The sequence below is a fragment of the Puntigrus tetrazona genome, chromosome 12 (genome assembly GCF_018831695.1).
Source record: "Puntigrus tetrazona isolate hp1 chromosome 12, ASM1883169v1, whole genome shotgun sequence".
NCBI classification, from domain to species: domain Eukaryota; kingdom Metazoa; phylum Chordata; class Actinopteri; order Cypriniformes; family Cyprinidae; genus Puntigrus; species Puntigrus tetrazona.
Window position 1 is genome coordinate 16,350,824 of NC_056710.1, and position 15,045 is coordinate 16,365,868.

A 15,045-nucleotide genomic window follows, 5' to 3' on the forward strand; every position below is an offset into this window, starting at 1 on the left:
ATTTGAAAGTGTTGTTTTGGATTAAAAAAATTTTTAGCTAAAATTGTTCAATTTTAAATTTTGTTTTTAAAATACACTGTTTAAAAATTTCACAGACAGAGCTGCTACACTGTGTCCAGGATTAGATTATAGTTCAATTACAAGATGCTTTAATTGAAAGGGCTCATGAAGGCATGCAATAGTCCAATTTTTTCCTCTTAGCCATTCTTGGGTGTTTTTAGCGGTGTGTTTTGGGTCATTGTCCTGTTGCAAGACCCATGACCTGCGACTGAGACCAAGCTTTCTGACACTGGCTAGTACATTTCTCTCTAGAATTCCTTGATAGTCTTGAGATTTCATTGTACCCTGCACAGATTCAAGACACCCTGTGCCAGACGCAGCAAAGCAGCCCCAGAACATAACAGAGCCTCCTCCATGTTTCACAGTAGGGACAGTGTTCTTTTCTTGATATGCTTCATTTTTTCTGGGCCTGTGAACATACAGCTGACCTTGGCAAAAACTTGATTTTTGTCTCATCTGTCCACAGGACATTCTCCCAGAAGCTTTGTGGCTTGTCAACATGTAGTTTGGCATATTCCAGTCTTGCTTTTTGATTTGTTTTCAACAATGGTGTCCTCCTTGGTCGTCTCCCATGTAGTCCACTTTGGCTCAAACAACGACGGATGGTGCGATCTGACACTGATGAGCATGAAGTTCACCTTGAATCTCTTTAGAAGTCTTTCTAGGCTCTTTTGTTACCATTCGGATTATCCGTCTCTTAGATTTGTTTTTTCTCCTGCATGCCACGTCCAGGAGGTTGGCTACAGTCCCATGGATCTTAAACTTCTGAATAATATGTGCAACTGTAGTCACAGGAACATCTAGTTGCTTGGAGATGGTCTTATAGCCTTTACCTTTAACATGCTTGTCTATAATTTTCTTTCTGATCTCTTGAGACAACCCTTTCTTTGCTTCCTCTGGTCCATGTCGAGTGTGGTACACACCATATCACCAAACAACACAGTGATTACCTGGAGCCATATATATAGGCCCAATGGCTGATTACAAGGTTGTAGACACCTGTGATGCTAATTAGTGGACACACCTTGAATTAACATGTCCCTTTGGTCACATTATTTTCAGTGTTTTCTAGGGTACCATCATTTTTGTCCATGCCTGTTTCGTGAGTTTATTTTTTTAAATAATTCTGTTGAAGCATGGTTGAAAAAACAATGTCTGACTTTCATTGGTTAATTAAAATACACTGTTTAAAATTTCACAGACAGAGCTTACACTAAGCCAGGATTAGATTATAGTTCAATTACAACTTTTAATAAATTTTTATGAACATGCTTAGGAAAAAAAAACCCTGCTGTGCATCTTAAGACAAATAAAAGCACTGGTATATTTTAAGATCAGCCAGTGCAAGTTTATTTGCAGTTGAAACAGCTCAGACTTGCATTTTAGTCTACAGAAGCCTTGTCTGTGAAATTGGGGATGCAAAAAATATGCAAATCTCTAAAAAAAGATACATAAAAACCAACCAAAAAAACCACATGATAATAAATAAATAAAAAGCAGCTCACTTTTTAAGATATCCAAGTGGCAAATATTGCCCCTGGAAAGTACATTTTAAATACTGCAATCTTCTCTTTTTTTGTCTTTCTGTCCTATTGCAGAATAAGGTCTTGTTGATGCAGGATGAGTGTGTTATCAGGGTTAATGCAAGACTGAAAGGGGGTAATTGTGTACAAGTGACTACATACAGGTGTCTTCACCCTCCCAATATTGAGTTGGCACAGACCCTCACTGACAGCTGGGGACAGGTACAGTCTTGTGTGTGTGTGTGTGTGTGTGTGTGTGTGTGTGGTTTGTGGGTCAGGATATGCTTTCATATTCAGAGCTTCAATGTGTCACTTTCTTTAGTATGTAAATGCAGCTTAGATGGTTCAATAGATTCAAGAAAGAAAGCACCAATCAAAATACAATATGCAAATAGATATATAAGTAAAAAGCCAAAATCCAAATGAAATTCAAATATGACATAATTCTTGGAACATACAGCATTTAAAAATCTGACTAAGAGGCACTGCATAAGAAATATAGATCCTAGCCTAGATGTTTGACTTTTTTTGGTTTGGATACGTCAAAGCAAGTTGGTGAAGGTATGAAACAGTCTGCAGATTTTTGTCAATAGATTCTGCCAAAAATTGCATGGTGTATGATGTATGCAGATTCTCATTTTTAGCCTGAGACAATGATTCCATCCAATTGGAGGATTTCAAACATTTTTAATATTTTAAGCAGGTTTTAGCAAACACATTGTCAGCTGAAAATTCAGATCTTTAATTTAAACATTTCTAAAGTTTGCAAAAAGGCTAAAATATCCAAGGTTTGGAGTATTAATTAGATTAGAAAAAAAATGTTTTAAATTAAATAATTTCAGCCTGAGTTAATTACAAAAATATCTAATACTGAATACACTGGATACCGAATACAACAGTATATCGGCGAAGCAATAAGTGACTGAGAAGATTTTACATCATGCAAAAGCACTAGATTTACAGTGATGGATGATTATTTTGACGTATGGATTACTGCGTGTGTTTAAACGTTTCTAGGCTCATTAGAAAGTTCTCGATCCTTAAATTCGACAGCTTTATATAGATGCCCTTGATTAGGATTGTGATGTGGTTGAGCTGAACAGCTGGAAAAGAGTCTGTAAGAAACCCAACCTGTGGAATTTCATTTTGATGTGAGTCAGGTTAACACACTGTTTAAGTTCATAATGAACACTGTCAGATTCCAGCCTGACTGCAGAATCTCTTTTTAAACAAACACACCGAGTGGATCGACGGGACTCGAGGGAGCACGGAGGCCAGGGATGAAAACGAAAACAAACGAAAGCCAAGTAACGAGGGACTGGTGGAGAGCTGGTGGCTGTCAAGAGCTTAAAGCGGAGAGACATTTGCATGTGATAAACTGAGAGAGAGAGAGAAAGATAAAGGTTGGGTTAAAAATCCAATTCCTCCTCAAGAGGTTTCCGCGGCTGTCAATGCACACGGACCATCCAAATATCCATTTTGTCCATGTCTTGCCGTCTCTGTTTCCAGTGGTGCTCGACAAACAGTCGTTAACCAGCCAAATTAGGAAAGCAAACTCCCGACAGGCTTACGCACAATCCAGAAAATAATAAACCCACAATGAGGAGCATCTTCTGGGGGCCTTGGAGCATCCTGCAACTGCCTGGCTTGGACGAGAGACTGAGATAAGCTAAGACAATGAGGCTGGATGGAGCAGGACAGATAGGACTGCATCCAGCGGAGGATGAGGGCTGCTGTCTCCTGCCATGGTCTTGAGCTTTTCTGGAGCCACAAAACACTCTGCATTTTATTTTTTGGATTTATGCTGCATTAACTTAGAACTGATATCTATAAGGCTAATACGCTCTATTTCTTTTTAAAGGAATAGAAATAGAAATGTACATTTGCTGATGCTTACACTCAGGCCATCCAAGATAAAGACGAGTTTGTTTCTTGTTTAGTCGAGATTCTGAGAAATCACTTTCTCTTCAATGAATATTCTGTACTGAATGGGTACCGTCAGAGTTCACATATCTAATTAAAACGTCGAGAAATAATGACACCAGTCCAACGGTTGACAACTTGAATAGTAAAAAGCTAAGTGTAAACTTATTTATTAAGACATTTACTTTATATTTTCTCTGGTTAAAATTTAATGAATGAAAATGTAATCTGATCTGGATCAGGAGAGAAGTATGCAAGATCATGAATCGTTTACAAGCAAAAAACAGTTCTAAGCACATATTTTGGTGGATTTTGATGTGTGAGGACAACGGCGATGGATTTCGTTTTCATTGGAGAAATCATTGTTATGTGTTATAGCTTATACAAAAACCAATATTTTACTTAAATGCATTAAAATGGAGTGGTGTGGGTTACTGGTGGATTATTGTGATGTTTTTATCAGCTGTTTGGACTCCGATGGCACCCATTCACTGCAGATGATACATTGATGAGCAAGTGATGTAATACTAGATTTCCCCAGATCTGTTTCCATGAAGAAAAAAACCCCTCCATCTACATCAGTGGTTCCCAACCTTTTCTTGTTTGAGGCACCCTTGGAAAGCCTTTCAAAAGTTCCCGGCACCCTTATAAGGAAATAGATATTTAAAATCTCCGTAGCTTTTTTATTATTATTTATTTATTTGTTTCATTTCTAGAGTTTGCATGCAACAACACCTTATACCTAGTCCTAGATGATATGAGACTGTTTCTGATTCTGCCTTAATAAAAAAAATGAAAGAAAAAAACCACTCCATCTACATCTTGGTTTATTTTTGGGTGAACTATTACTTTAATGCAAATACAACCACAGTCTGAATATTATTTTTTTACAAATTATGTTTTTTATTAAAAATGTGCTTTATAAAATTCATTATTCAAATTAAATAAACAAAACTACAAAGGCATAATGATAATATTGCAAAAGGGAAAAAATATTAACACACACTGAATTCATGTAATGCAAAAAAAAAGACTGCTTTTAAGTTTCCAAACAGGTCAGTTACACAAATCACCTTTAGATGGAGAAACACTGATTGAATGTATTTTAGAGGAACTCATACTCTCTCTCTCACACACACACATAATATATAAACAACTTTAAATGGACTCTTAAAAGCTTGCCATCTAGTCATCATAAATTGGACTTTCATTCGTTATGTAAAACCAAAAACTCAAACCTGGAGGAAAATTACATCTTCGATCCATTAATAGAAGAAATATTTTGAGATAACATCGTTCTCAGTGAATAGGATGGCAAACATTTAAAAGTGCACCTTTAAACTTCAAACGGCATGAAACGTTTTAGAAAAGGCATTGTGTTACATGGTTCAAAATACAAAAGAAATCACCCACCCTCCACGTGCAAAAAGTGATGGGAGGTGTTTAGTGAAGATTATTCAAAATAGTTAAACTGTATATGTGTACTTTCTTTTTTAATAAGTAAAAAAAAAATACACTTATTTTTATTCTTTTGATATTTTCTTCCAAATAATTGTAAAGGTATATAAGCAGCTACTCTTTCTACATTAAATATGGCAAAAGAACTAAGTCCACACACAGTGGATAATTCACAGTTCAACATCCAAATGCATAGTTCTACAGTGGATCTCTTCAGCTTTCAGGTGTCTCTTCTTTTGTATATGGTTGCTGACATGAGAAATATGGCTGATTGGGTAAAAAAGAAGTATTATTTTAATCAACAAAGGCAATGTATAGTCCTCATCTTTTTGCCCGATGAAGACATAAGAGGTCAAAATGTCACTTTCTGAATCAGAAATTAAATCTGCAACTGTAATAGCAGTTTGAAGACATTAGTCTTGTCTTTGATGTTTGTTCATAGTGTTCTGTGCCTATCATTTTCCACAAGTAGATTGGACCACTTTTGGGGTTATCATAGTTTTGTTGCTGGTGAGGTCACAGTAAGGTTGTTTCTCAGTCGTTTCAAAATCCAGGGTCTAATGTCAGTCATCCCATCCAAATTTCCTGCCAGTCATCTGGTAGAACTTCATGTTGAAAGGCCTGTAGAAGTCTCTAAGTCTTTGCACGACCTCAGGGTTAATGTTTGGATGGGTCCGCCCTTTGGTTTTACCCAGGCAATGGGGCTTGCTGCTGCCCTCAGCCTTTTTGAGACAAGGGAAGCCCTTGGTCTGGTTGAAGTAGAAGTGTTTGTCTGTGATGATCCTCTTGAGCCCCAAGAAGTCCTGCACGCGGCCCAGCTCTCCGGCCGGGTCGCTGATAAGCCGCTCTCCGCTCACAAACAGGATCTGGCTCATGGGGAAGAACTGCAGCCAGTTGTCCAGGTGTTTGGCGTAGATGCCGATCTGAATGGCGCTCCACGAGGTGTCAATCAACCCTGTAGTCCTGTTTTTGAACGTCAGACTCTCAAAAGTAGGAATGTCAGGCTTCTTAGATAGCGTCTGCGTGTAGTCAGAGATGGCTCGAGTGACAGGGTCCCGGACCACCACGATCAGCTTGGTGTCACGAGACATGGCGTAGATCCGTGATGGAGCTTCGCGCGTCACAAAGTAGCTTGGTGTCTTCTCCATGGTGATCTGGCCCTCCAGGGTTTTAGGCATTAGGTCCCTACGGAGATAAGTTAATGTAATTATTAAGTCTTTTTATGCTCTCCAATACTGCATTTATTGATCCAAAATACAATAAAATTGTCAACTGGTATTCATTTAAAAGAACTGTTGTCTTTCTTTATTTGTTGTTCAAGAAACATTTCTTATCGGTGTGGAAGATTTTGAGACTTTTCCCTCAATAAATTCCTAATTTGCTTATTAATAGTTAGAAAGGTATTTGTTAAGTTTAGGTATTGGGTAGGATTAGGGATGTAGAATAAGGTCATTTTGAACAAGGCATTAATCTGTGCTTAATTCACACTAATAAATGGATAATATTCTGCATGCAAATAAGTAACTAATAGGTGTAACCATAAAATAAAGTGTTACCCCAAAAAAAAAAAAAGTGAAGACATTTGTAATGTTTAAAAATATTTCGGTTTCAAATAAATCAAAATAAACAAAAATAATTTTATTTCTGATCAAATAAATTCATCCTAGAAAAAAAAAGATTATTTCAAACTTTTGACCAGTACTGTCTGTATGGTCAGTGAGAATAAATTTTTTATTTGAAAGAAATCTGTTATGCTCACCAAAACTGCATTCATATTGTCACGATGCATCTTTTTTGTCAATTTACAACTTTTATTTGGTTAGTTGTTGTTGTTGTTGTTGTTGAACAGTATCTAAAGCTTTTTGCTCTAAAGCTCCAAAACAGCATCCAACACTCAAGAGTTTTTCTCTGTAGTTGAACTCTGTTCATTTCTGAGAGGATGAATGTTTTTCTCACAGGCTCTTAGTGCCAGTCGAGACTCCATTAGACCATCAAGCACTGACCCCAACATCACATAACCCTAGACCCTCTCTGCTTCAATATAGGTTTCTTTTCTTTTGTAGCGGAATTACTGACAAGACAAATTATTGAGTAAAACTGCAAAAAGACTACAAAAAAACACCATAATAAGCTCTCATGCTGTTTTTTTAAGATAGCTCTCTCTTATAAAAAAATAGCTGTTCTTCAACAAGTCAGCAAGGGCAGCTGTAATACTTTTCATGTGATTTTTCTCTAGTGCTTGTGCTTTCTAGATTCATCGTATTTTGAAGAGGATAATCTGTTTGTCCATGCTGCTCTCACTCTGTCTTCCCAATGCTCTCTAGTGCCTTCAGGACACTGACCTGAACCAAAGAGGATAAAAGCAGTGGATTAATGATTTACAGCACTCCACTCCACCATTTAGAGCCTCATAAGGCCTGTTCGCTTCAAATTCAGCCCAAGTGCAGAATGCAGCCCTCAATTATTTATCTCTCTCCTCTGGGGGGTTTAGGCCCTGACAAAATGGCCTCCCTCAACCCCAATGGCGGTTTATGGGCCGTAATGGCATTAGCGGGCCGAGGGTCAGCGGCTTTACATAGCCTTTCAGGTCGCTTCAGAAATGAGCCTTATTTTTCATTGCCAGTTGTATTTCATGTCGCATGCCAGCACAAATTCATGCCTCCTGATGAAAACAAGTGCCCAGTGACTTTCCAGCATGTGGCAGCTAGTGTTTATGTGCTGTGCAGCTGGGCCGTTTCGCTCAAGTGAACACCACAGGTTGCCGATTGAGACGGGTTTGCAGCACTCCCACAGACGGAAGAAGTTACTGAGGAGAAGATTAATCTGGTGATGTAACACACGGCAAAACTTTTTGCATATTCTTGTTTTTCCATTTAGCTGATGTTTTTTTTAGTATGTTTTTAACAGGATCAGCTACCCAAAAGTAAACTGTGGTAAAGTGTCTTGCTCGTGTAACAATTGCAAAAAAATGCATCTAGAAAAGTCTGGACTTGCAGCGGTTAATCACAATTAATCCCAAATCCAGGTTTTTCAAGATACTTTTATATTGCAATATTCACGTTCAATATTCAAATTAATGTAGAAACAAGATATTTTTAATATTTGTTTAATGAAATTTTTTATGACTGAAGGCAAGTATACCAATGCATTTGATGTCTCTAGGAAATTGTTAACATTTATTTTAAAAGAGTTAACATTTATTAGACTTACATATAAAAATAACAACTTCTAATTTAAGTGAACATAAAGGGATAGTTCACCCAAAAATGAAAATTTGATGTATTTGATGCATCTTCTTCTTGCTTTACAGCGGATCTCAGACTTAAGTGTATTACCGGCAACTATCTTTCAAATGGACCATTGACATACTATCTACAATCTCAGGTAAGAGTCTCAATGGTCCTTTTCAGAGATAGATGGCGGTAATGCATTTATAAGTCTGAGATCTTGAGAAAAGCAAGAAGAAGAAGACGCATGACTGATGTGAATGGGCTCAGGACCGTTTGACATAGAGGTTAATCAGAGTTATAAAAAAAATATACATACTGTTCAGTTTTTTGCACAGACTGATTTTGTGCACATGTATCATCACGAGCTGCAAGGTTTAATTCGGTTTTGTGTCTGTTTGTTTTTTTCACTCTCAGAGCTGTGAGTCCCATCGACTTCCATTATATGACCGCCAGACTGCAATGATTTGAGTTAAAAAATCTTCGTTTGTGTTCTACTGAAGACACAAAGTCACCTACATCTTATACGCCCTGGGGGTAAGCAGATAAACATCAAATTTCCTTTTTCAAGTAACCTATCCCTTCAAAACAATCTTTATATAAACCCATTCAAATAAATGTCACGTTTTCCTGTTCCCTTCAGCAAGTTAAAAATATACAGAAGTTGAATAAAGTCATCAACGCTAAATTCTAAACTAAATGAAGATCTATCCTTGAAGCTACAAGTTATTGATTCCCTCTTTGTTCATAACATACATCATAGCAGCTGGGTTAAGGTTATTTGGAGAGCTGCTGCTGCTGAACATGACACGGATCTGACACGTATGCTTGGAGCTTTATTCATGCTTTAATATGAAATGATAGAGTCTACAGCACGCGCCACCATATTTGTGTGTGCAAACAAAGAGCCTGCTCAGCGAGCACAGTATAAAGATCATTTTTACTGTACCTGTACCTTCATGGTACCTGTACCTTCATTTCATGTGGTTGAAAAGACAATCTGCATTTAAATAAACATAATTATTGCCCGTGTTAACTTTTGACAGCACTAATGTAATTTGTAATGTAAATTGATTTTGACAGCACTAATGTACACACAATTTGCTTTCTTCTTTTTTTTTGCATGCTAATGTGAAATAGGTACATTTGTTTGTTTTGGTAATTATAACACGCATGTTCATATTCAGTTTGACAGGTTCATTGACCTACATAAATTTACTACTACATGTTTCTAAATATGTCATATAGATACAGTACATTCTAAAACCAAAAGACAAATGTGCAAAATGTATAATTCATGGCATGTTTTAAAGAATTAAACACAATTTTAAAAACAAGGCAACCTGAGCTCCACCTGTGAGGTTGTAGGGCCATCAGGGACAAACTATGTCCATGTCAAAATGCACAACATTGCCTTTTTTATAAAATTGACATGAGCTTGGTCCAAACTTGGCATACATATTTAATGCATTGCATTTTCTTGTTGACAAGACAAAATAGTTGGGCTGTGTATTTACAAAGAGCCCAAAGAAAAGTCCAGATACCACTATCCCTCAAATTAGTTTAAAGTAATCAGTATGGAAATTCTATACAGTTGTTGATAAAACATTCAATTTAATCTATTTTGTTTTATATTATATTTTTGACTAGCTCAACGGTGCTTTAGTTTTATTCGTTTTATATTATTCCTTATTATATTTCATTATATGGAAAAGAACACCTTGGAAAGGCCATTAATAAATGAATATTCCTTTTAGGCTGCACCGGCCCTTTAAATACGAGTACAAAAGAAACAGGGATCTTCTTTTCGGGATGCGACTGTTTAAAAAAGACCAGCAGTCAGAATAAATCTTCTTTCTGTCACAGCACACGGCCATTTCTCAGACATTAGGGCCCGTAGAGAGTTTAAAAGTTAAACAAACTCTTGTGTGCTTGTAAGTCTCAAACCATATCAGAGAGAGGGAGAGAGGGGGAATTCAAGGGAGATCTGGGAAGACAGAGCTAAAGAGAAAAGAGAACATATGACGGACAGCTTTCACGGCTTTACCGTACTCTGAGGGACAGTATAAAAGGGAGGGTGCTAGGGAAAGAATATTTTCCTCCATTCTCTGGCAAGGGGAAGTGAGGCTTTTTCTAACAGATGTTTATTGGCGGCGCAAATGATGTAACACTTGAAGTAGCTTTGCCTCCGAGCACAAATGATTTACAGTCCTTTCAGAGCAATGTTTGATGTCTTCTTCACGCTGTAAGAATATGACTCCCTGTACACACATTCGGCCATTTAATACGGACAGAAAGCCTCAGCCATTAAACACATCCGGTTCATTGCAGGGTCCGACACGTAGCAGTCCAACTAATGAATGTCAGCCAAATGCTTTGTTTCAAATTTAGAAAATGCTCTTTAAAGGGACAGTTTGGGTAAAAAAAAAAACTGTTGTCATTTACTTCAAAGTTTCTACTGTAGTAATGTGCTTTTCAGTGATGTTACAATTAAAATAGTGCAAAAAAAGATAATATAAATATTGTTATGTAGTTACAAATAGAAGTTCATGATTTAATTGTTTGAATCAAATCATTTTAAATAATCAATGAAATAAGTTTTAAAATCTGGTCAAATTAAGTGCTACATATATGTGTATGTGTATATATATATATATATATATATATATATATATATATATATATATATATATATATATATATTAGTATAAACTACTAGAAATGACCAAAATCATCCATAAAAATGATTAAAAATGTAACTTCAATTAAACAAAAATATAAAATAACAATTAATTAATAACAATTAATTAAAGGTTATTAATAAAACTTGAAAAGTCTTAAAATGATACTAAAATAACACTGAATACTGTATTTTGCAGAAAAAAAGAAAGTCATACGAGGTTAGATTTTAGGGTGAGTAAATTATGACAAAATGCATTTATTTATTTTTTTGCAAAACAAATTATGCATATATTAGAGCTTGATGTGAAATTCAAGTTCAAAATCAAGCTATTTAAAAATCAACATTTTTATAACCATATATGTTAAAAGCTGCATGAAAGATGTAGACTTAAATCTTTCGAAGGCACTATGGCAAATTCACTCAACCTTTCCTTAAAGCATTCTGCTCCATTTGTGTTCAATGCAAATGAACTGCTGCCAAGCATCTCTCTTCATATCAGATCAGATTTACATCTTCCTGCTGTAGTGTGGAGTTCAGGGACAGACGGGGGCACGGCGAGTCAAACGGACGGTAATCGCTAAAAAACACAAGGGTACAGGGGCCACAGCGCCGTAGATTCATGTCTCCCCATAGAGAGCTAAAACACCCATAAATATCTTCTACAACTCCACGCTGGCAACCAGAGCAGATAATTGTCATCTAATTGGCTCAATATTTCTAGCCCTTGGCCAGACAGTCTCTTTCTCTTTTCCTCGCCGCTGAGCTGCTGTGGAGGTCAAAAGAGTGTGTCTGTGATTTACAACGAGTCTGTGTGTTTTGAAATAACATGAATTAACTACAACCGCCTGACTTTGTGACCCCATCAGCCGGCGCTTTGCGAAGCTGCGATGGTTCACCTGTCCTGAAGTGGCTCGGAGGTTGCAGTCATGACGGTTATGCGAGAGCTAATCACTGCTGATGGACAGCAGGGCAGGTGAGTGCTGGAAATCATGTGTGTTGTTTCCACTCAACCATCAAGAAGGCTCCGGCTGTCGAGAAAGGCCACGGCGTGTGTTTGTGCGTTATTTGCCATCCTCAAAGTTTAGTGCCAGACAAGTGTGAATTGTCTTGTGTCATCTCTTGTAGTGTTTCTCACCTCACTTTTCAACAAATATCTAGTCGTACACTCAAGGTGAAGAGTGACATCTTAGTAAGAGTGCGTGCAGTTTGCTGTAAAGAAAAACTGTATCATTGCACAGCTCTCTGGAATAGTTTATTCTGATTGGTCAGTCTGTAGCATTCCACAGATAAGTGTTCATATATATATATAACGACGACTAAATGACATAACACTGCATTAATGTGTTAGATTAGCTAGAAATTGTCACAGCACTTAGTTCTGATTGCTCTTTTGTTGGATTGATTGCCTATTGTACTCAAGTTGCTCTTTTGATTAAAGCGTCTGCTAAATGACTGCATGCAAATTTAAATAATTGACCAATATCGCCACATTTCTACTGTCTACTTTATATTCTAACTACTTTTTTTGATGAATAGCTTTCTACTGCTTGAGAAATAGTTTGTTTCTCCGTTTATTATTGTAAGAGTGTTACTTTTACACTTCAAGACCACTTTGAATCAGGGTTCATGTCACTAGTATTTAAAAATATAGGTTATTAAATGATTTAAAATGAAAATATTGCATTTACTTTTTAATTAAGAAATTAAAACGAAGCATTATTTGACTGGTAATTTAACAAATTACTGAAAAATAATAAAATAAACAATAAAATGCATAAGTGATAATAAATCGTGCAGTTTTTACACTTTTTACATTTATACTTAAAAAAAAAATTAAAATGTAGTTTATATAAATACATATTATTTAAATACATCCATAACATTATACATTACAATAAATAAACAACGAAGAATGATATAGCCGTTCAAAAATAAGGTAATTCAATCTGGGTTTAGGAAAGTGCAAAATTAGCAAAAAGCGCTGGAATTGAAACTCTTGGATTTATAGCTGCAGGGAAATCTGCAGAAAGGTTTCCTGTATTTCATTTCATAAAGCGGATAAACTGGACAAAACTGCTAGGACGTATTTCTCAAAGAGACTAAATACGGGAGACGAAATTTTAAACAAATAGTTCATTTCTTGACAGATTCAAGAATGTACACACACAAAGATTTTTACTGGTACCTTATGGTATTAATTCAGTCAGTGATTTAAACTCCTACCATAATCCAATAAAATCTAATTTAGGCATTCAAGCAAAGTTTCCAGACCTGACACACACACACACACACACACACACTGCACGTTTTTCAAACCACAGTCAAACTGGGCCAGCGCAAGGGAAAATGTACACCGATAGAAAAGTTTTTCACCGTGAGCTGCTCCACTTTCACTTTAACAGGAACGAAGGGGAAGCCGGAAATTTACTTAGTATGTCTACAAAAAAAAAGATACTGTGTTGAACGGTATTTATTCATCCTTATTTTTAACAAATAAATCTTTCTACATCAAGCGCGGCAGGCTGTTATTGTGGTGTTTTTTCCATTTCTTTTTCCCCCTTTCTATAGCAACAGCCTCTGCACAATTTAGTAAAATTTTTATAGAGTTAGCTTTACAGTCTGTTCTTATAAATATATCAGCAGCATTTTAAGCGCAGCATCGCTCTCTCAGTCCACGTCTCTTTGTGCCTCGAGTAACTCCCAAGTTTATTGTGTAAGAGAGGAAAAATAACAGTATCTCTGTGGCAACCTTCTTGTGAATAATTCACCCTCTAACTGTAGAGAAAGATGGGCTGGAATGAAAGACAGAGGGAAAACACTCTCTGCCATCGGAAGATGAACATGCTTTTACATTCCACACACACACACACACAGATATGCAGAACCTTTTCTTCCCCTTCTTATGGCCTTCCGTTACGAGATGGGAAACTTTAATGTTGCATTTGCTTTGAGGGAAAACCCTGACCGCTCCTCTGATCCTCTTGGCAGCTAAACTGGGCTGTGGATTGAAAAGTGAATGCTTGAAATGAGCTGAGTGTGTCTGAAGACATTTGTGGATTTATAGTCCTGATCCCCCGGCCCGCTGCCGTCGCAAAATCAGGCGGTTACTAGAGAAGCAGTTCACGCATTAGTGTGTGAGTGCGTGCCACTGGAGAAGTGTGTGCATACAGGGTTATGTTCGGGATAGCATTCTAACACACTGCTCTTATTATTGCTGTAGCATATGATATTCATGCTCTGTACAGTATACGTAGAATGCAGTACATTTTCTAAAACGAGCAACATTCAGCAATGTTTGGAATACTGTATGCCACAAGTCAGTGTGCTTCACTCTTTTTATTCATTTTTCATTATAGAAACGATCAACCGAACGAATTTTACATTTTAGTTTTAAATGTAATCAGAAAACCAAAATAAATAATGAGAATTATTATTATTATTATTATTAATTCATAGTAGTGCTGTCGAAAGTACTACTTTTGTGTACTTAATATATGTGCGTGCTTTGTAAATTTATTACGAATATATAAATGCAATCACACTCATGTTTATATTTAGAAAAATGTTATGTTTATATTAAATCTATTTATATATAAAACATAATTTTATAAATGTATACACACGTAATTATTTTTTAAAAGTGTATACTGTGTGTATTTAAACAAAATAAACACAGAACACACATATATTATGCAATCATTTTGATTTTATGTGCGCTTAATCCCGATTAATCATTTGACAGCACTAATTCATAGGAAAGTAATAATAATTAATTAATATTAATGTATTAATAATTTAATACCATGTTTAATGTTTTAAGTCTTAGCTGTGGTAGCCACAGGCAGCAGGATAAATTTACATGGTATTTAAATTAATTTATATTTACATATTATTATAATATTTCCATGATTTAAAAATGTGCACCTAACGCTTTATATATTGTATTAATTGCATAAAATGTTGCATTTACATAATATGTGTCTATGTGTAGGTATAAAACACACATTTTCTTTTTTTATTTGGATAAGCAACAAAATAAGCAACAAAAAATGGAATTCAAACACCTTGTGAAGTCAGTTTTCAAGATGACAGGTACACATGGCATGCACACAAACGCACACAACTATATGCATACATTTATGTATACTACAGTGAGACGTGCTACTCGTTT

General features: G+C 36.2%; 1 protein-coding gene across 1 annotated transcript in view; it reads right to left on the minus strand.

Annotated features, from left to right (window-relative positions):
- Nucleotides 1-4,410: 4,410 nt before the first annotated feature.
- Nucleotides 4,411-15,045, minus strand: part of si:ch211-216b21.2 (heparan sulfate glucosamine 3-O-sulfotransferase 3A1) — a 36,371-nt gene continuing 25,736 nt past the window's right edge. The window contains exon 2 of the mRNA XM_043253191.1: nt 4,411-6,149. Within this exon, the coding sequence (XP_043109126.1) occupies nt 5,528-6,149 (622 nt within the window). The 3' untranslated portion in view covers nt 4,411-5,527. The remainder of the gene's footprint in view (nt 6,150-15,045) is intronic.